Consider the following 23,576-nt stretch of genomic DNA (forward strand, 5'->3'; position numbering starts at 1 on the left):
TTTGAAAACCCACTTTCAATAAATAAATTACAAAAATTTCTAGGTATGGTGAATTATTATCATAGATATGTTAAAATGTTAGCAGCAGAACTTAGTCCTCTGCACAAAATGTTAACATTATCAACTAAAAATAAACTTAAACAATTAAATTGGACAGAAAATACAAACACAGCTTTTGAAAATGTGAAGAAACTTTTTACACAGAAAACTTTACTTACTCATTTTGATAAAAACGGCAATTTATCACTTGCTGTCGAATGTAGCAATCGGTGCGGTTTTACAATAAATGAGTAACAACATTTTAGAACCACTTGCATATTTTTCACGAAAATTATCTCCTACAGAAATTAATTACTCTACATTTGATAGAGAACTTCTAGCGATATACAATTCAATTAAACATTTTAAACATTTTCTAGAAGGTAGAACATTCACGGTTTACACTGATCATAAACCTCTAACACATATTCTAAATTCTAAATCAGACAGATCACCTCGACAAATTCGACACTTAGACACTTCGACACTTAGAGCACAATTTACAGACGACATTCAATACATTTCATATTCCAGATGTTAACACGATTTTAGCCCAAGACATTAATTTTCAAACATTCTTTGAGGAACAACAAAAAGAACAAACACTTTAAGGCATAATATCTGATCAAAATTCCAACAGTAATTTAAAAGAAATTAATATTCCGGTACTTAACCTTAATATTTGGTGTGATATTTCTCAACAACCTTTTAGACCATTCGTTCCGAATTCTATGAGAAAAATCATTTTTGATAAAATTCATTCTTTATCACATCCAAGTGTCCGTACAACTATGTAGACGTTTGATACCATCAACATATTTTTGGCCTAATATGCGCAAAGTCGACGTTCAGACACGAAAACTTTTGTTGCGGAAACTCGAAGCTTGTAGGGGAGATAGCGACGAGGAAAGGGGACGGGTACCGAGTCGCCCGTACTCGGGCAACACGCTTTGTGCTCTCGTTCGTCTGAGTAATTCAAGTTGGCGATTCACAGCTGACAACAACAATTGCGTACAAAAGAGTTTCTGTGTGAGAATGCAAAGGGCAACACCAAAAGAGAAATCGCCGATAATAAGAAACTCGAGTTTCCGTGTTTGAACGCAGATAAAGAAATTAATAATTGGACTTCTACTTGTATAAGTTGTCAAAAATCAAAAATTTCTAAACATACTAAGACGCCAGTGCAGAAAATTAACATTCCATCTGGACGATTTGAACATATTCATATGGATCTTGTTGGTCCATTACCTATGTCAAAAGAAAATCGTTACATTTTAACTATACACGTTGGCCAGAGGCATATCCACTTAGGGATATTTCAGCTAATTCTATAGCAACAACATTTGTTCAAAATTACGTTCCTCGTTTTGGCATTCCACTTTATATAACAGCAGATCAAGGATCACAATTTACATCAAAATTGTTCACAGAATTAACTAAATTGTTAGGATCACACAAAATTCATACGTCCCCATATCATCCTCAATCAAATGGAATGATGATGATGATGAATTCAGATGATTCTACCCACTGGTCTGAAATTCTTCCTTGGATATTAGTTGTGTTTGTTTACAAATTATCCACTAACTTGCCAGCAACTCTCCAGTAACTTTATTTCTAAGAATTCGCTCTCATAGAAAAAATTTACAAAAAAGTACGCGAACGCTATTCCAGTAATAATTTGCAAGTTTCATGAACAGCTGATAAATTGGTTGTTTATTCGCAGCATATTCCTAATAAAACAATATATTTTATATATCTTCTTCTTCTTTTTTGGCGCTGTAACCGCCTAAGCGATTTTGGCCGAGTTCAGCAAAGCACGCCAGTCGTTTCTCCTCTGTGCCAACTGACGCCAATTGGAAACGCCAAGTGAAGCTAAGTCCTTCTCCACCTTATCTTTCCATCGCAGTGGGGGCCTCCCTCTTCCTCGGCTACCACCAGCAGGTTCCGAGTTGAATACTTTCAGAGCAGGAGCGTCGGTGTCCATTCGAACGACATGACCAAGCCAGCGGAGCCGCTGTATTTTAATTCGCTGCACTATGTCCATATCGTTGTAAAGCTCATACAGCTCATCGTTCCATCGTCTGTGGTACTCGCCGTCGCCAACGCGTAAAGGCCCGTAAATCTTCCGCAAAATCTTTCTCTCAAACACTCCAAGAGCCGCCTCATCGGATGTTGTCATTGTCCATGCTTCTGCGTCATATACCAGCACGGGCATGATGAGTGACTTATAGAGCGTGGTTTTCGTACGTCGAGAGAGGACTTTACTCCTGAATTGCCTACTCAGTCCAAAGTAGCACTTGTTGGCAAGAGTGATTCTGCGTTGGATTTCAATGCTGACATTATTATCGGTGTTAATGCTGGTTCCCAAGTAAACGAAATTCTCTACTTTCTCGAAATTGTAACTGTCAACAGTGACGTGGGTGCCAAGGCGCGAATGTGCTGACTGTTTGTTTGATGACAGGAGATACTACGTCTTGTCCTCGTTTACCACCAGACCCATTCGCTTTGCTTCCCTATCTAACTTGGAAAAGGCAGAACAGACTTCGCGGTTTTTGTTACCGATGATGTCGATGTCATCGGAATAGGCCAGCAATTGCACGCTCTTGTAGTAAATTGTTCCTGAGCGGTTCAGTTCTGCAGCTCTTATTATCTTCTCCAACATCAGATTAAAGAAGTCACATGAAAGGGAGTCGCCCTGTCTGAAACCCCGTTTTGTGGCGAACGGCTCGGAGAGGTATTTCCCAATTCTGACGGAGCTAGTGGTATTGCTCAACGTCATTTTACATAGCCGTATGAGTTTTGAGGGGATGCCAAATTCAGACATAGCGGCGTTTAGACAACTCCTTTTAGTGCTGTCAAAAGCGGCTTTAAAGTCGACAAATAGGTGGTGAGTGTCGATCCTTATCTCGCGGGTCTTTTCCAAGATTTGGCGTATTGTGAATACCTGGTCTATGGTGGATTTGCCAGGTCTAAAGCCACACTGATAAGGCCCAATCAGTTCATTTTCCGACGGTGGTTCCAAAGATCCCTTCCTTGCCCACCCTGGCATTGAAGTCGCCAAGCACGATTTTCATATCATGACGGGGCAGCGCTCGTACGTGCGCTCCAAGCGCCCATAGAAGAGATCCTTGGATACCTCATCCTTCTCTTCCGTCGGGACATGAGCGCAGATAAGCGAGATGTTGAAGAATCTCGATTTGATGCGGATTGTGGCTAGACGCTCGTCCACCGGGGTGAACGACAGTACTCGGCGACGGAGTCTCTCTCCCACCACAAATCCAAATCCGAATTTGCGCTCCTTTACATGGCAGCTGTAGTAGACGTCGCAAGGCCTCAGACATTGCTTGCCTTGCCCCGTCCAACGCATTTCTTGGATGGCGGTGATGTCAACCAGCCGGGCAGAGGCACCTTCCCCATTAAGGGTCCGGACATTCCAGGTGCATGCCCTCAAATCGTAGTCCTTTAAACGTTTGCCGTGGTCGTCATCATAAGGGGGGTCTCATCCGAGGCTTTGCCTTGCTTCTTCACTGGAAGTGGTTTTTACGTGGCGGGTCCCAAGCCCAGCGCACAACCCATTGCTGGGACGGGGGTGGTTTCGCAACCAAATACACGGTTATATAGCGAGCCGCTTGCTCCAAGCAGACACCCGCTTGCAGCCGCACCTACTGGTGAACAGACGCTGCAGACTTCAGTGAGTCCTTAAACCGAATAAGTCGGAGTGGCCCCACCGAAGCTCCCTCTCTTTCTGCCGTGACTCGGATTGGTTACCGCATCTCGCACATGGGTTGCTCACGTTGCCCAGAGTGCGCGAACGAGGACGCAAGAGTCGGGATTGAGTATAGCCATGCAACTGTAACTGCATACCCAGCGCAACGATTATACCCCATTGCACTTTATATATATATATGTTTGTTTTGTGAATTTCCACAATAAAAACCCACAAACAGTTTCCTTATTAGTTTAAATTTCATCCAGCAACATGCGACCAGCTGTTTTTCGTACTGGCAAATTCTTACAAGTAAAAATTTATCCAGTAAAATCCAGTAAAAACTTGCAACTTCAACTGTCATTTTTCGCTCTCTCAATTTCCCCTACTTTGCAAGTTTTTGCGTACGAAAACGCCAAAACATGAAAATTCGTAAAAACTTTTACTGGATTTTACTGGAAATGAGTAAACAAACGCAATTATTATTAGGACTACGTACATCTATTAAAGAAGATTTAAAATGCTCTTCTGCAGAATTACTTTTTGGACAAACATTAAGATTACCAGGTGAATTAGTTGTTTCGAACAGTTATAATAATGAAGTTGACAATACAAATGAAATTCTTTCTAAGCTAAGAAAATATTTTTCAAATGTTAGATCAAAGGATGTACATCACAATAAAGGATAGATACTCTTTTGTTCCTAAGAATTTGGATACTTGTGAGTACGTTTTTGTTAAATTTATTCACAAATTAAATTTGCAATCACCTTATGAAGGACCATTTAATATTATTTCGAAAAATAGTAAAGTATTCAAAATTCAATATGGAAATATGATTGAAACGGTTTCAATAGATTTACTCAAACCTGCAAATATAATTTCTGATACAACACAAAACTCAAATTCACTAACAATTCCAAATACAAAAAAGAAAATAACATTTAATATTAATTAATTTATCGTTTTACAGGAGGGGGAGTATATCGATGGCTGAGTGGAAGATCGACTTATCTCGGCAGCCAGTTCGAAAACGCTCTATCTCAAAAAACTTTTCAAGAACGCCCTATTTCAGAATTCGTTTCAAAAACGCGCTATCTCAGCTGCCGATTCAAAAACGCCCTACATCAGCATATTTTCAATACATTTTGAAGTGAGATAGGGCGTTTTTGAACCGAATTTTAAAATAGGGTGTTTTTCAATTAAATTCTGAAATAGGGCGTTCTTGAAAAGTTTTTTGATATAGAGCGTTTTCGAACTGGCTGCCGAGATAGGTCGATCTTCCACTCAGCCATCGATATGTAGGGTATTTTACTTGTATGATTTTATACTTGTTTAAATGCTTGATTTTCAATTTATGGTTCTATGAATTTGTTTGTTGTTGAAAAGAAAATTTTTGATTATTACCAAGGCGAATTTATATAAGGTGTGGTGTGGTGGCTCAGCTGATTTTGAGTATGTGTTTCGCCGCACGGCTTCTGATATCAAACTGAAAAATTTTCTTTGAATTTCTACACACAATCTTACAGATTTTGACAGTTTATGCCGCCAAAGCAAAAACAAAATACATGTAAATTTTTGTTTTTGTACTCCTGTTATCACCTTATGTATATTAATTCGCCTTGATTATTACTAAATAAACTTTCAATATTTAAAAACTTAAAATTTTCTCTTCTTAAAATTAAAACTAAATCTATTTAATAATTAAAATATCAGCTAGTGATATAGTGATAGAACCTTACACTTCGGCTTAAATTAAAGCTAGAACTCTCGACTACTATCCCTGAAAATACCATTCGTGCACTTGACTTGATGATCACTGATAGTCATTTATTGAACAACTAGCCAATGCCCGCTTGCTTCGCGGAGCCTAATAAGATCTTTTGCGTTGGCCAATACAAAAATAGCGTTTAAAAGCAAAATCGGTCTGTAAAGTTAATTTTTTTAATTTAAATTGAAACGAATAAAGAGCAGAATCCTCCTCACACATAGGCCAAGAATAGTGGCGCTGTGATACCATATGGAATACTAATCCCTTTCGATGTCATGAGTATTGTTTGTATCTGTGAGATCTCTGCCAAGCGTGCGTAATATTCTTCTTGGTCCGTAAGCTATGTAAGCCAATAAAAGTCCTTATAAGGAAACTAAAGAGCACAGATGAACGTTTTCAGTTATAGGAGGGTCAAGAATACTCGCCCCCCATAGGATGAAAAATTTTCCCGTGGATTGACTAAATGAGTCGTGTCATCTCTTAAATATCGTTCAAATGAAGCCATTGATATACCCACCGGGCTCCTTTTTTACGGATGTGGTCGAATCTTTCCTTATTAATTTGCCGAGCATTTTCGTCAATCGGAGATAGGTGCAAGATCGCATTTAGGGTGTATGAGGGCGTCAGGCAAATGTGCGCTTACACAATGTTGTGGTCTTTACATGCATACGTACACGAATCCTCCATTTAGTAAGCTGACCAACCGTCCTCCTTTGAGGAGGATTATTATTTTCTAATCGTTGTATTTAATAGGCGTTTACACTGTTCCAATTTCAGTTAAACGATGTAAACATTTGATTCAACTAATCGCCTGCGAAAGTTGAACAGTGAACCGTCTTTAGCCCTATTCAATAATATTTTACCATTTACAAGATTGATAGATTAGCTAACGACGCGTCTCCACAGGTGGAAATTATTGCCTACCATATGTCATTTTGTTTGCCAGATACATACATATGTAGGTTTAGGTTTTATCAGCGGCAAAATTTGTGTATGAGGATTTTTTATCTTGATAAATGGTTTTGTAAGATGTCTTAAAATAAGTATATTCGTTGCATTGGAGCGCATATCAGCTTAAATTTTTTTTAGAAAATGTGTTATTTCACATCCAAGTACGTAATCAAAAATAGCACAGACCTGTGTAGTTTACCCCTTAAAAAATTAATTAGCGATTTGGGTATGTATAGGTACCACGCTACCAAAAAGATAATAAAATTTCGTCACGAAAACTTTTCGAGAAAATTATTTTTATAATTATTTTTAGCATTGCCGTGCATTACTAGCGTTAACTTCAAAATAACATAAGTCGTTCTGATTTACTTAGGCCCTTTATGAATATTATTACTAATACTATTAGCTTTTAAGTAAAAATTCTATTCTAAATAAATTAACTTTTGGTTTTTCATGGAAATTGCTAAAAATTCTAACATGTAAGTACATGTCATCAATAAAAATAAATCTCGACGTGCTGGGATGTATTTTAATTTAACATACCTAGATTACGGCTGCCATAATCCTGAGCCCATCGACTAAGACAATTACATCCAAATCAAAAACGAAGACACAAGTGAATATGGTGCCAATATATTCCCTATAAGTAAATTTGCTTTGGTTCTGATATTATAAGCAATGTAGTTGTGTGTAGAGCTGTAAAAGTAACGAAAATTTGGAAAATTTCGTATCGTTACTTTACTCGTTACTTTTGATACAAGCACTTGTACTTCACAAGAATCATCGCAACAAATATTGCAGCGTAATGTTCGTTTGTACATATGCATTAGGGCGGGTCGATTTAAAAATCGCTCATTGCTCTGTGAAAATCGTATTCTAGGGATCAAAATAAGAAACTTTGCCGAAGGAACCATACCTCTAAAACGAATTCTGATGTTCCCCAATTTGGGTCGAACTTTTGGGTAGGGGCAAATTTTGAAAAATCCCACTTTGACCCGTTTAGAGTGCTCCAATCGAGTCCAAATGTATGACCGACCCCCACTAACTTTGGACGGCCGATCCACCCATGCCAGTGGCACACCCCCTGGAACTCCCCTGGGGGGTTCCCCATACAATCATTTCAAAAAATCACCATTTTTGGCCTTTACATGAAAAAATCAGCTAAATGGCTATGTTTTTTCTTTATTTTTATTTATTTATTTATAATAATATTTACTATTTATTTATAATAATATCTATTTTTTCTCTTAAGAAATTTATTTAGTCAGAACATATGTAAATGAAAAAATTAATTTAAGTGAGTTATAGAAAAGAAACTAAAAAAAATTATTGTTTGAAGTCTTTTTTACTTTGAAGTCTGGGCAATTTCGCACGGCTCTCTAATGTCGTCGCCATAACAGCCTCTACATTTTCCGGTATAACCCGTTTGGAAACGCTAGCTAGCAATTGAACCTGTCGTTCCGTTCCTTGTATGTGTGATGGAATTTTTGGATCATTAAACGGTGGATCATCTTGATTTAAATATTCTTTCAATGTATCGTACGGAATGCTTCGCGTGAATGGTGGTTCAAATACGATATTTATATCATTCAAATTGATCATTTCCGTATAACTTGTGCAATTAAAGTTTATATCTGGTTTTTTATAAACTCTAAGTTCCATTGGCTCGTCAACATCGGTTCGATAGCGTAGAATTTTCTTGATGGCACAGTCGCGCTTTTCTTTGCTATCATCAAACAACATTGATAACAAGATATTTTCCGAATGCGCATAATATGAATTATCTTTAATTACTTGATTGACAATTTTGCGTAAACGAGGTTCTAGAAATCGTGACCAACCAATGAACTTGAAAAATAATGCACTGACGTACACGACAGAGCTGTAATACTTGATATTGAAGTACATTGGCACATAACATTTAATTATAAATTCAACCAGAATTCTTAAATTTGCATCTGGATTTTCCGTTGTCACATATAATCGCAATAATCTAGCGGCCTTGGTGAGCCACCGAGAATGTACAATTTTCCCTGGTTTGATGTTAGCCAGATCCACCGGAACCACGCCGCTAGAAATTGCATGGGCCATGTCGTATAAGTACTTCGAATCGGTGGAAAATTCAATTCTTTCTGGAGCAGGGGGCATATTTTGCAACTCAATTTTCTGGAAGCCGTCCACCACCTGAAAATATATAATAATAAAATAATTAAAAATGGTTGACAATTATAATAAATGAGTGATAGCAATAACTTACCAGAAGAGTTTCACAAGTTTCGATTTGACGGCTCAGTTTTCCGGTTGCCGATCTTGGTCCAGTGCTGGTTGATTTATCCAAAGCTTCAAACAAATGCCGAAACGGAAGTTCGTTGAAGTGTAGAAGGCAAACGAACCAATGCAATGGTCTTTTTAACAGCAATTCGAATCGTCGTATAATTCCACCGTGTGGGCCAGTGTTTGTTGGCTCACCGTCAGTGCATATTCCAATTAATGCATCCAGTGATATATTTTTATCGTTGAAAAACCCATTTAATTTGGTTGTTTTGTATTCAGCGGTTTCATGCTCCAGTCTTACGTAACCAATCAATTCAGAATTGGGTTCTCTCAAAATAACAAGATGAGGTTCTTTTACCATCCTAGTATGATACTTCTCATCAATTTTATCTATCGTTAAAGTATCATCTTTTCTGCCATCGAATGAAAACGCTAACAAATTCGTATCATTTAACCGTTTGCGAAGCACTTCTTGTCTGCATTTCTCTTTTTCTCTGCGAATTTTCGATTTATCCATGATGAGAGGTTTCCCATGCTTATCTTTAATTTTAAAATCTTGCAAAAGAGCGGTTCCCAATGCTGATGCTACTCTGTCAGGCACACCAAATCTGTCACATACCAAGGCAAAGTTAAAACAATCGTATCTCTCTGTGTATTGTGAACTTGTGCTTCTATCCATATCTTCTTGAACCGGTGGCGGTGCGTATGTTGAATCATCGGGATCTTGGTATGTTGGCATTGATGACATAGACGTTGCTCCTTGCTCTTCAGTTTCCATCACAAATGCATCCATTGTTAGTCTTCTCTGATTATGTTGATCGTGCATGAACTCTTTGAGGCGTTCGGGAACCCAGCCGCATGCACATGGAGCTGCCTTCAAATCGCATTTACATGTTCCAATGTAAAAAATTGTTTCCAGAGATTTTACATACTCTGTAAATTGTTGGGTGTTGTTTCTTCTCTTGATTTGCTCTTGATACTTGTCAAGCAATTTATTCAATTTATTAAATACACTTTTTTTCAGCATTATTTCCATACCAAGTTTTTCCCCAATTCCAATCAACTTATCTTGTACTTGAATAGTGAATGATTTATGGGAAAACTTTTTTTGTTCTGTTTTAGCACGTTCGCTTAAGTAAAAATAATATCTCAAGATATCCAGATGGGTTGGTAAATTAAGATCAGTTAAATCAGTAGACACACCAAAAACAGTAACATCATGCTTGGGTATATGACTCATTGGGTTTTCGATAGTTGTTGATGTAGTTGCTTCATCTTGCGGTGTAGAGGATGGTGGATTCATTGTAAACTTTTTGATTTGGAATGGTCACTTCACTTATTATTTTTTTTGAAATATTTTTTTATCTGAAATTAGCACTTCACATTTTGAGTTCTTCACAACGACTTAATGCATTCACAAAAACTGTTGCGTTATATATGGTCTACGAGACGAGGTAATAAGAATGAAATGGTAATTTCAATTCTACCTGCTGTGTCTTGTGGTGGCTTAAAAAAAACAACACAAGCAATTTTACGATCTGCAATTGTGTCACAGTGATACCTTCATTGTTTAAAAGGGTTGCAAAAAACGCGCACAAAAAGGGTTGTAAAAACAACCTTCATTTCTTAAGTAGGTGCTATAAAAAAACTACACAAGTAAGTTTACGACATGCAGCTGTGTCTTAAAAAACGCACACAAGCAATTTTCCGATTTGCAATTGTGTCACAGTGATACCTTCATTTTTTAAAACGGTTGAATAAAAAAACCCACACAACTATGTTTACGACATGCAAATGCATCACAGTGATGCCTTGGTTTTAAAAGGGTTGTAAAAACGCTAATTTCTAATAATTTTTTTAAATTTCTTTTCTATTACTAAGTTAAATTCATTTTTTTCATTTACATATGTTCTGACTAAATAAATTTCTAAAGAGAAAAATAAACTCCAAAAAGAAAAAAACATAGGCATTTCGCTGATTTTTTCATGTAAAGTGCAAAACCGGCGATTTTTTGAAATGTTTGTATGGTGAACCCCCAGGGGGGTTCCAGGGGGTGTGCCACTGGCATCGGTGGGTCGGGTCTCCAAAGTTAGTGGGGGTCGGTCATACATTTGGACTCGATTGGAGCACTCTAAATGGGTCAAAGTGGGATTTTTCAAAATTTGCCCCTACCCAAAAGTTCGACCCAAATTGGGGGACATCAGAATTCGTTTTAGAGGTATGGTTCCTTCGGCAAAGTTTCTTATTTTGATCCCTAGAATATGATTTTCATAGAGCAATGGGCGATTTTTTTGCCTCCCCACAAATCGACCCGGCCTAATATGCATACATGTACATATATACATATGTATACACGGAACACACTTTAGTATCGATTCAAACAATTTGATACAAGGTAATGTTCGTTCGCTTGGATACAAATTTTTATTACATCTTTATTTTATGAGAAAAATTCATTAATAAAGCAATTGTTCACTATCAAAATTTATTGATTGTTAAAAATTTTATTTACTATCATACATTTTTCATACATGTGCAGAAGTTTGAACATTGACAGTTTTCTATATTTATGTATTCACATTTGGTTCACTATCAAGATATATTGATTGTCAAACATTTTATTAACTATCATACTTTTTTCATACAGGTACTGAAGTTTGAATATTGAGAGGTTTCTATATTTATGTATTCACATTTGGTTCACTATCAAGATATATTGATTGTCAAACATTTTATTAACTATCATACTTTTTTCATACAGGTACTGAAGTTTGAATATTGACAGTTTTTTATATTTATGTATTCCCATTTGGTTTTTTGGTTAAATTCTAATGGCCTTATTCATAAAAAATAGTCATTTTTGAATCGTAATTAAAATACGTATAAGTAAAAAAAAACGATTCAAAATGATAAGCAGGTACTTATTTAGGTAGGAACCTTTGGTTCATATTTAAAAACAAAACTTTTTCCATTCGTTTTGGTTTAATTGAACTACGCTTCTCGCTTAATATTTGACCAGACTTTGAAAAAGTTCTTTCGGATGGTACCGAAGTTGCTATTACCGAGAAATACTTCTGGGCCAAGCTTGATAGCTCAGGGTACAGAATTGAACGTGTCTGCCACCATCTTAAAGGACAATCATTTCTGGAAAGGATTCGTTCTTCGAAGTATTGCCTCATCGTAATTATACTTGTAACCGTGGAGTTCTAAACAGAGTTCGACTCTGCCATAGCGTCAAAATCTTTCCAAATTGAACCTTCAACATCACTAAGGCCATCGGTGTCTATTGCAGAGGTGGGTTTGTTTATATTCCCTGACTGCTCTTTATGAAAATTAAAATTACATTCAAGCTCAGTTTTTAGAGCATCTTTAGCAGACTCATAACTTGATAAATCAAATGTAAATGCTAGCTTCTTGAAGCGCGGATCTAACAACGCTGCTTTGGATAGTAGTGGATGTCTATGACAATTTTTGAATCTCATTTTGAACTCCATTATTACTTTGCTTAATAGCTTCTTTGCAATTTCTGTAAGAATAACTGTATTTAAATGGTCGGAAGTTCTTATAATACCTTCAGTAGCAGCTAAAACTATTGATACTGTTACTTTGTTTTCCGAAGAAATTTCTTCAGTGAGTTGCTTAAATGGCTTCAAAATTTTTATAATGTCTGGAAGTGATTTCCATTCACTTTCCGAGAGGTTTTCTACCGGGCTGTGGAGGATTCCAAGAGCCGCTTCTAAAGGCTCCTGAAGTAAACAGATCCGCTCAATCATGTCCAAGGCGCTATTCCACCTGGTGACCACGTCCATTTTCAATTTCAATAGCGTTTGGTTAGGTCTCATTTGCTCCTGTATTGTAATCAGTTTTTTGGTAGCCACTGGACTTCTGTGAAAATGCTCCACAATTGCTTTAATTTTTTTAATCAGTCTCTCGATTTCGGAATCTTGTAGTCCCGCACGCACAACCAAATTGAGTGTATGAGCGACACACGGCAAATGTTCGATTTTCGCTAACCGTATAGCCGCTTTCATATTAGCTGCATTGTCTGTAACGCTGACAAATATTTTACTTTGTATTTCCCAATAGGACAATAAATTACACAACTCATTTTTTATGTATTCAGCCGTATGTCGCTCATGGCACTCAAAACATCCTAATAAAGCTGATTTTAGTTCCCAATTTAATAAATAATGGGCCGTAACGGCTTGGTAAGAAGTTGTGGCTCTTGAAGTCCAACCATCGGTAGTAATCGAGATATGTTTTACACTTTGCAATTCTTCCTTTAAACGTTTCTGAGCGTCTGAGTAATGTGCATCCAGCAAAGTATTGCTTAATATGTACCTTGAAGGTATTTTATAGCCTGGTTCTAAGTAAGTGAGCAGATCTTTAAAGCCCGTGTCTTCGACTACAGAAAAGGGCTGAAGGTCTTTAACAACCATTTTAAAAATTAAATCGTTAATTTTTTTTCTCTAACTACACTTACGGGACGCTTAATAAAGGCACTTAACTTAGTTTGCTTTGATCTTGTTTCATTTGTTGGTTTATTACCTATTGGAATATCTGATGACGTTGGTGGTGCAGGATCTTCCTGAACTACTGTTGTTGTATCTGATGACGTTAATGGTGCAGGATCCTCTTGAACTACTGTTGTATCTGACACGGAGGATGATATTATGTTTTCGTAAGATGAAGGATTTTTTTTTTACCAAGTGTTTTTTTAAATTTGTTGTGGAGCCGCCTTTTACTGAATAAAGCGATTTGCATATATCGCATTTTGCCTTTCCATCTTTTTATCCATTATTACTATAAAATCAATTTGAAATTAGTTAAAATGTTGTTTAGTTATGTTAGTTAGTTATGGATGTGCATATACACGCAACACCTTTTGTAACGAATCGTTACTGGAGATTCGAACAAATACAAAATTGCGGTAACGAATACATACGGTTTGTGAGGTAGAGGAAGAATTCAAAAGTGCGGTAACGAATACATACGGTTTGTGAGGTAGAGGAAGAATTCAAAAGTGCGGTAACGAATACATACGGTTTGTGAGGTAGAGGAAGAAATCAAAAGTGCGGTAACTAATACATACGGCTTGGGTGGGAGAGAGAGCGATGAGGATGCTCTCGCTGTTGTATCGTATAGCAAACCGTATGTATTCGTTACCGCACTTTTGAATTTGTTCGAATCGCCAATAACGATTCGTTCCAAAAAGTGTGTTGCATGTATACACCCAATCCCCATTTAAATCCATGAATAAAACTGTTAACGAATATTAGGAAAAATCTGCAAAGTTTCAGTAAAATCACAAACTTATTAATACGAATTTCTAAAAAAACAATCAGGTACGCAGTTTTATGGCCCATTAAATTTTAGTATAATAATGTACAAATTTTAAATGTCTAAAAGAATCGCGTTGATTTTTGAGAAATTTTTCGTTGACTGTCCTACGCATTTTTTCCATGTAAAGAATTTTCAGATTTTTTTTGTGAAAAAAATGCTTAGCGCAGTCAGCAAAAAAAATCTAAAAAGCAACGCGACTTTTTAAGGCATTTGAAATTTGCACATTATATTATACTAAAATTTAATGGGCCATAAAACTGCATTCCTGATGGATTTTTTTTGGAAATTCGTATTAATAATTTTGTGATTTTACTGAAACTTTGCAGATTTTTCTTAATATTCGTTAACAGTTTTATTCATGGATTTAAATGGGGATTGCTAAAATATAAGCCATATTTTAATACAAAATGAGCGAAAAAATTTTAGCATGTAAAACATTGCGAATATTAACAAAACAGAGCCGTACGCTCAATTTTTTGAGTAACAGTATATAATTCTATATGTACATATACCATGTATTTTTTATGTATGTATGTATTTTATATGTATGTGCAGGTATAAACAAGGTATAACGTGCCTTAAGGAATCAATTGATGCATCCGCAGGGTTGGTTATTTTATCATAATGTAGGATTATTAAACGTATTTTAATTTTAAAAGTCTAATTTTAAATACACTTCTTCGCTTTTCGTCCATTGATAGAGCTGATGCGCTATGCCACTGCGAATCACCTGAGCGAAAAACTGACTCTCCCTTTGGAAAACATAAGTTATTTACAAATATACCGCAGTAACTTTTTTTTTTATAAACTTACTGTAAGATGTTTGTTAATGGGCTTGCGAAGTTTTTGTTTGCGCTAAATGTATTTATGGCCTTGATAAGCGTAGTCATAGTTTGAGACTTGCCCAGCTCGCCTCGTTTGTTGATGAGCAGTGTAACGCGGAAAAGTAAATTTTCAAAGTGACCTAGGGTACTGCGAGGCATATTACCCAGCTGTGGTAGTTTTTGGTATAGTACATCTTTACTCTGTTCATCGTCTTTTTTCTTTATCAAGCACATTGTCTTCGATTGTCTCATAGGCTTGGCAGGCAATGTCCAGTAGTCTCATTATCTCTGAATTATCGGCAGTGCTATTGTTGGCACTTTGACGAAGAAGAAAGCTGGAGTCGTCGGCGGTATCAGCATTAACTGGATTTCCTTCGTTATTTGTCTCAGTGGGACCATCCTCATCATCCTCCTCATCACTGCAAACGGGTGAATACGTTTCATCATCAGAAGCATCTTCTGCAAAATATCAAAAGGCGTGGGTTTAATTTCTAATATTAACGTACATTCCGGTAACTACCTTTTAGTTTAAACAAATTGTTGCCAACTGGCGACATGCTCCGGGAGCTGCAAGAACTTGAGGGTGTATTATATAAACGTGGTGAACTGCTCGGATACTCGCAATCAATAAGGAATGCCTTGTCTTGCACTTTAATCGTCTGTCAGGAAAATATGTTGCAAGTGTTTAGTTTATTAAAGTCTTCGTTTGTAAGTATGTACATATTTACCTTGCTTTTGGATTCCACACAAACTTCTGTCGATAGCTTTCGTTCCTTAAAATTTTGCTGTTTTTCTTCGCGTTTCCTCTTATAATATTCCTCATCAATTGTCAAGAAGGTGTTGAGTTCGCCTATAATTACTGGTACCAGACCTTCTCTAAGAATCGAATCCATGCTCATGTTATCATATTGAAATTTTTTTAACAAATATAAGACCCGGTGGAAAACGAATACATATGTACATAGGTAAGTTAGATTATTTCTTAAGTGCATTACAGACTTATGCATTACCTGAGACTTTTCCGTATTTGACTGTGAATCACGAACCATTGCAATGAGCTTTCTTAAGGCGCCCGAGCGTCTTATTTGGCTACGATTACAGGCATCTGGAGACAGCATACAAATAGTGTGAATGCAATGTCGTTTTTCACTTTCAGTTAATGATATTGTCATATTTTTGGCAACGAGTAGTTCACAGGCGACTACCACTGCATCTGCGGAACTCAGCATATGAAATGAATCCAATTGCTTTGAGAAGTTTGAAGTTATTTTCAAAGCTACTCCGCGTTGTGGATTTTCTTCTGTAATGAAGAACGTTATTGCCGCAAAAGTGCAATTACTGCTGCTTAGCGCCTAGAAAAAAAAGAGTAATTCATTAGTAACAGCACTCTTACACGATATGTATTTGCATATGTACATACTTATATGCCACTTTTGTGTATCTACTCATATGTACCATATATTAGAACGTTCGAGAAAAGTAGCGTTTACATACATATCTAAATACATATCGTGTAAGAGCGCTATAATGATTACACATTTTTCGTTTTAAAATATTCTGCCTTACCTTCCAAGCAGGTGGTCCAATGGCCAATCAGCCAATACGAGCAACCATTTAAAAATTTCACCGGTCAAATCCAAGGCAGCATGCTCCTCTGGCATAGCGTAGTCGCTCAAAGCACGTGGTTGGTTTTTCAACGTTTCAGGATCGAATATATCACTTCGTACACCTTACCTTTGCAGAAATACCATTTTTCACACACGTATAGTGACCAATTGAACTCGAGCGGGAAAGTAAATGCGTTCGATGAGCGGTTTTCTTACCATCTTAGTGCACTCGTTGAACATACCTCATCCATATGAATTTGCCTTGCATGTGGTGAAAAGTAAACATTCATTTGTAAATTGTCATATTCGTTAATGGTGCATATACAAAACATGCGAGTAACGAGATTATTATGTGAGTAACGATTCGGTACTTCGCGTCAGGGGTTGTATTCGTTACTCAGTAACGAATACATACGGTTTGCTACAGCTCTAGTTTTGTGACACAATTCGTAGAACTGAAAGGTTGATGATGATGAAACGCTCAAGTTCTGAATATTTAATTATAAACGAACAAATTTATCTTGACGGTGACGTAACTTTGAAAAAGCGGCGCCTTTAACGTGGTCTTGAATGTTTTCCCAACCACCATTAGCGAATTTCCGCATATCCTACCACGCACTTCATGACCATTTTTGCCAATTTTTATATTCATAACATGAAGATAATTTAGGTAGGCTGTCTTAAGTGAAGCCATTCTAAAAGACTTACCCAACAAGGACTGAAAAAAGTGCTTATACTTACTTAAGTATATGTTTATATTACATTAAATAAATTCCTTAAAGAAGTATGATTTTTATAAATTAAGAAAAACTTTAAAAGAACTTCTTAAAAACGGCGTTCTACAAAAGCCCTTCTGAAAGCTCTTTTTTTGAGTAGCGAAAGTAGAAGCCCTTCAATTTGTGCCGCTCCATACAAAAAATGAAGGAGAAAGGAATAACTTTCAGAAAAGCCTTTTGGATAAGATTTTAGCTCCTGATATTATCTACTGGATAGTATTTATGTATGACCCCTCAGTCGTGTACCTGATCAGGAATTTGCACTTTTTCGGCATTCGCCTGAAGGGAAAAGATTTTAACCAAATAAACAAAACAGAAAGAAGATATTCAACATGTTACAAAAAACGTTTTGGTTTCAGTTTCCGACTACTAATGACAGAAGGCTTAACCTTTTTTCATAGCAAAAATCTGCTAAAAATTAGAGGAGTGTCGGCATTGACCTTCATTAAAAGATCAGGACTAATCCTGTAAAACCAAGACGTCTGGCAGCCCTAACCTAGATATAAAAAAAAATAACATAATTATTGGAAAGGGGAAAAATTAGATTTCGCAGGCCTGTTTAATCCAATCGAAAACAGCTATTTATTTATTTTAAAAATATAGTTCATTCTATAGCAAACACCATAAAAATTCACATTTCAAACTATGTGAAAATATAAAAATTCAGCGAATTTTCGCCAAAATTTTAAACTTTTGTTTAAGAATTTTGGGAAAAGTTTTGCGTTTGCAGTTTTATAGCCCATGCAATTTTAGCAAAATAAAGTGCGAGTTTCTATGTCTACAAAATATCGTTGATTTTTGGCATTTTTTTACGTCGTCACTCATTTTCTTCCATACAAAGTAATATATGTTTCGGTCTTATAATTATGTAACGCGGTGTACTATTAACTTGTTTGACTTGTATTTAGAGCAAATTTGAATTGTTTTTGTTTCTTTTAACAATGTTAACTTATTCGTTATTTATGTGTTAAATAAATATAAAAGAAATTTTTTGTGTTTTCAATATGGAGAATTTGTCCTCCTGGAATGCTAAAAAATTCTGGTCACCTTACATTTAGCCATATGAAAGGTAAATTCATCTAAGATGAATATAGGGCCAAAGCGGACTAAACCCCGTGTGGGTTTCTATATATTTCGGCGGCAGCGCAATCCATTAGGTCCCTTTTCTGCAAAACCACTGCTTGTCATGACGTAAATACTCATTATGAATTTCAATCAGATTTTACAAAATATAGCGCGTTAATTTTTTGGAAACGAATTTTTCATCATACAGGTAGCTCACTTTACGAATTTGAACGAAATCGATTAATAAATAAGACTTTTATAAGTAACTTTGCTCCAGCGCCACCAGCGTGTTGTGTAGTAGGCTATAATAGGACCATATATGCAAGGTATAACCTCCGACAATTTGACAGGTTTTTGAGTTTAGTCCGAACAACGATAACGGCTATCATTTTATGTATGTATGTACATATAAGTATGTTTCGAATGAAAAAAAACATCATGAAAGTAATAAACGTTCCGAATTTGCATTAACAAAATCGGTTCATAAATAGGACTTTTATCGGGTCCGTTTTTCGCAAATGCTTTTTTCATCATGCAGGTAGCTTATACTTTGAATTTAAACGAAATCGCTTCATAAATATGACTTATAAATAACTCGACTCCCGCGCCACCTAGCAGATCTATTTTTGGTAAACGTATTTTCCATCATGCTGGTAGCTTACATTTTGAATTTAAAAGAAAACGGTTCATAAATACGATTTTTATATATAACTCGACTCCAGTGCCACCTAGCGGACCTATTTTTCGCATGCGTATTTCTCATAATGAAGGTAGTACACGATTTGATTTTCAACGAAATCGGTTCATAAATACGACTTTTATAAATAACTCGACCCCAGCGCCACCTAGCGAGTTTTCTGGTAGCCTATAATGGGACCATATATGCAAAATGAAAATTTGACCGAAATCTATGCGGTAGTTTTTGAGTTAACTCCGAACAACGAAAATGGCTATTATCTAATATATAAAAATCTCGTGTCACGGTGTTAGTGGTCGAACTCCTCCTAAACGGCTTGACCGATCATTATGAAATTTTTTGTGCATATATGGTAGGTATGAGAATCGGATGTAAAGTATATTTCATTCCGTAAGGTGCAGGGGGCGTGGCACCTCCCATACAAACCGAATTTTTCATACTGCAAATCTCTGGAAGTGTTCATGGTAGAGTACTCGAAAATGGTATGGAGATATACGAAAACAATCGCATACTCATGGAGAAAAATTATGGTTTTTGGAAAAGGGGGCGTGGCACCTCCCATACAAACCGAATTTCTCATACTGCATATCTCTGGAAGTGTTCGTGGTAGAGTACTGAAACTTGGTATGGAGATAAATGAAATCGATCACATGGTCATGAAGAAAAATTGAGGCTATTAGAAAAGGGGCGTGGCACATCCCATACAAACCGAATTTTCCATACTGCATATCCCGGAAAATGTTCACGGAAGAGGACTCGAACATGGTATGGAGATATATGAAAGCAATCGCATACTCACGGAGACAAATTATGGTTATCGTAAAAGGGGGCGGGGCACCACCCATACAAATCGAATTTTTCATTTTGCTTAACTTTGGAAGTGTTCATGGTAGAGTACTCGAACCTGGTTTGGAGATATATGAAAACAATCGCATACTCATGGAGAAAAATTGTGGTTATTGGAAAAGGAGGCGTGGCACCTCCCATAAAAACCGAGTTTTTCATACTGCATACCTCTGGCAGTGTTCACGATAGAGTTACTGGAATTTGGCGATTAGGGTGTCTCTATCCTAAAAAAATTTTCTCTATTTTTTTCTTTTAGATCTTTTGGTATTTTTGTATAAAAAATCTAATATATAAAAATATCGTGTCACGGTGTTTGTGGTCGAACTCCTCCGAAACGGCTTGACCGATATGAATGAAATTTTTTGTGTATATTTGGTAGGTATGATAATAAGGTGTAAAGTATGTTTCATACCGCTAAGTGAAGGGGGCGTGGCACCTCCCATACAAACCAAATTTTTCACACTTTATATCTCTGCAAGTGTTCATGGTAGAGTACTGGAACTTGGTATGTACAAGACATATAGTCATGAAGAAAAATTTGTTGTATTTGAAAAAGGGTGCGTGGCACCTCCCATGCAAACCGAATATTTCACACTGCATATCTCTGGAAGTGTTCATGGTAAGAGTACTTGAACATGGTATGGATATATGAGAAATCACTCCCATACTCTTAGAAAAAATTGCGGCTATTTTATAAGGGGGGTGTGGCGCCTTTCAAACGGTACTGAAGCTATTACGTATCTTTGTATGCATATACAATTTTGCTAGGTTATTTAAGATGGTAATGGAAATATGCCTTCCGACAACCACCAAAACGTAATATTAGAAGATAAATGCGTCAGTGAAAATCATGAACGTGAACTGTTGGTGAAAATGTTGTACCAAAATGTTTCAATACAAAAAATTAATTTTGGGCGGGACGAAGTTCGCCGGGTCTGCTAGTTTTATATATATATAGATAGATAACAAAGTACTGGAGTATTGTACTATTGAAAGAAAGAAAATGTTGCCAAAATCCGATTTCGCTGTTCAATAAAGGACTATAAGTGATCTTAGGGTCAAGGTCCAGGAATGGTATTTTCAGGGATTGTAGTTGAAAGTTTAAGCTTTAATTTAAGCATAAGTGGAAAATTTTAACACATTTTGTTTAATTGCGGTAGGTACTCAAACTTCGCCAAAATCAGTTCTTGCTATTAAACAAATGATTATAAGTGACAATCAAGTCAAGGTGCACGAATGGTATTTTCAAGGAGAGTAGTCGAGAGTTCTAGCTTTAATTTAAGCCGAAGTGTAAAGTTCTATCACCTTTTGTTTTTTTGCTAGAGCTTCTCAAATACTGCAAAAAACGCGATTTTTTGATACTTTGACCACGTTTTTCTCAAAATCTGGTCGTGGTGGAAACTTACGGATTCGTAATCAGCATGAAAAAGTCTATCAAAAACAGCTTTAACATTTCAGGTTACAAAATTGTTTCCCATTTTTTGGCCTGTGATATCAATCCTTATTCTATAATACATTATTTACAAGAAGAAAAAAAAAACACACGGAAACTTGCACGGAGTCGCTTGTTATTAATGTTTTTCGCTCCTGCCACGGGTGCTCTTGCCTTCATGCCGGGTGCCTCGCGGAATCGCAGCGAGCGTGGTGTAACCAGGGAACGCAAAAAAATAAAATTTATTTATAAACATAAGCATAGATTATTTAGTACAATCTTTTTTAAAGTTGTATACATAAATATGTATATACATAACATGCATATTTATATCGAGCCCTAACCGCCAAAAGGGCGTAAGCGACAAACTGTTCGATTTCCTACTTTTGTCAAAATTTCAAAGTCCTACGAAGTACCGTTAAAAAGTTAAAGCGAAAGCAATTTTGGCTTAAGTGCTCTATTGTACTCCGTTTAAATTTGTTTGTGCCCGCAGTGTCGGTTAAGCCATTTTCTCCGTGAACAATTTTTCATTGCAGAGGGGAATTGTTACATTTCTGTGTGAAAGTTTTGAAGTGCCTCTATTTTTCTTCCAAATATGGACTATTTACAAACAAAGGTAAATACATACATATATTTGTAGTAGATTATTGGAAAGATGAAAAAATTTACTTGTGAGCCTTTTTAGTCAGAAGTATGTATATGCAATATTGCAGCAGCTTTCTACCTACATTTTGTTTATTTTCTACTAATAATTCGTATGCTTTAGAAATATTTACGGAAATAGAGCGCATGATTTCGTTCGTTTTAGAGTTGTAGCAAGTAGTGATTTTTTCTTCAAACTGCCTTTCGCTAAGTGCGGAGTTGTGTGTTTTAGTTTGGATTTCCCTGAACATCACTTTTACATATTTCGTAAATACGTACGTTCTTCCTAAAAATTTATTTTGTAGGAGTTTTTGTGTGTGTTTTTTCGCGTTTCCGAGGAACTAGGCTATAATTGTACTTAAATCACTCAGTACAAAATTGTACACGTACAAAATTGTCAAAAAAGTCGTTATTGAATCTATTGATAACAAAATTAAATTTTGATATTCTCCACTTCTCAAAATTTGAAATTGAAGACAATAAATAAATAAAAATATTGTGACGTAATAATTTGCTTCATTTTTATATATGTATGTACATATCTGTGTTCATATAGAATAGTAGCTTCCCAACGGGACCAGAAGCGCTCCATTAGTTCTATTGGAACGCTCCATATTCAGCAGTAAGCGCTCACTTCCTAATTTCATACTTCATTGTATTTTAACATTGTGTGTCATTAGAAATAAGCGCTCCCTTGCTGCTCCCAAAGAAGCCCTTGGTGAGCGCTTCAACTAAAGCATTTAAAAAGCGATGCATGCAAATTTTAATATTTATATTATATTTTTGTTTTAATAAAAGAATGGCGTTTTTGTAAACCATTTGATGGTTTTATTAAGTGTACTTACATATCGCACACTAAATCAAAAAGAGTCACAACTCAAAATTTTTCAAAATCGACTTTTTCCCATAAAACAGTTCTCAGATCACATCCCCAACGACTGGGAAAAATTCTTCTCCAACACTGCCTTCCTTAACTGGAGAAATGCCGTTATGTCTGTTTTAATTTTACTTGCGTTTATGTTACCTGCTTGAACAGTATCAACTAAAGAGTACTATTTATAGTTGTGACAGTTCGCACTTAAGCAATAATGTAATTTTATTTTCAGTTAAAGAGTCTTATTTCGACTTGTGCCACTTTAGTTGAAAAAATTTGAAATAGTTTGCGATATCGTTCAGAGGTGTGATTTTTTTTATAGAAAAAGTAAGTATAACCAAGCGTATTATCTTTGATACAAGTAATTATGATAATTGATAATTTAAATCAATGTAAGTATTACTATTAAGGTTAGAGATAATCTTGAAATCATATTAGAAATATGTATATTAAACGAGGAGTATGGTAATACATATTCACTTTATACAAAAATGTTACGTATACGCCGTGCATTGCATCGTTGAATTTACTCTTAAACTTGAATTTTATACTTACCTTTTTACATACTTACCTTTTAAATTGAATACTGACCTACAATTATACTTACCTTTTATATCCATACTTACCCTAAAATATACGTACATTTAAATTCGAAAAATCCTAATCTAAAACCATTAAGAACAAAATATTATGTATGTTTGTACGCTCACTGCACACCTTAGCGAGC

General features: G+C 36.1%; 1 protein-coding gene and 1 pseudogene across 1 annotated transcript; both read right to left on the reverse strand.

The window, feature by feature from the left end:
- Window positions 1-11,949: 11,949 nt before the first annotated feature.
- On the reverse strand, window positions 11,950-13,182 carry LOC118755873 (zinc finger BED domain-containing protein 1-like). Its single transcript, XM_036490681.1, has one exon. The coding sequence runs from the start codon at window positions 13,180-13,182 to the stop codon at window positions 11,950-11,952; it is 1,233 nt and encodes a 410-aa protein (XP_036346574.1).
- A 1,492-nt stretch (window positions 13,183-14,674) lies between these two features.
- Window positions 14,675-23,469, reverse strand: LOC118755883 (annotated as a pseudogene).
- Between the last annotated feature and the right edge of the window lie 107 nt (window positions 23,470-23,576).

The sequence above is a fragment of the Rhagoletis pomonella genome, unplaced genomic scaffold (genome assembly GCF_013731165.1).
Source record: "Rhagoletis pomonella isolate Grant_MI unplaced genomic scaffold, Rhpom_1.0 Rhpom_scaffold_00002, whole genome shotgun sequence".
NCBI lineage: Eukaryota > Metazoa > Arthropoda > Insecta > Diptera > Tephritidae > Rhagoletis > Rhagoletis pomonella.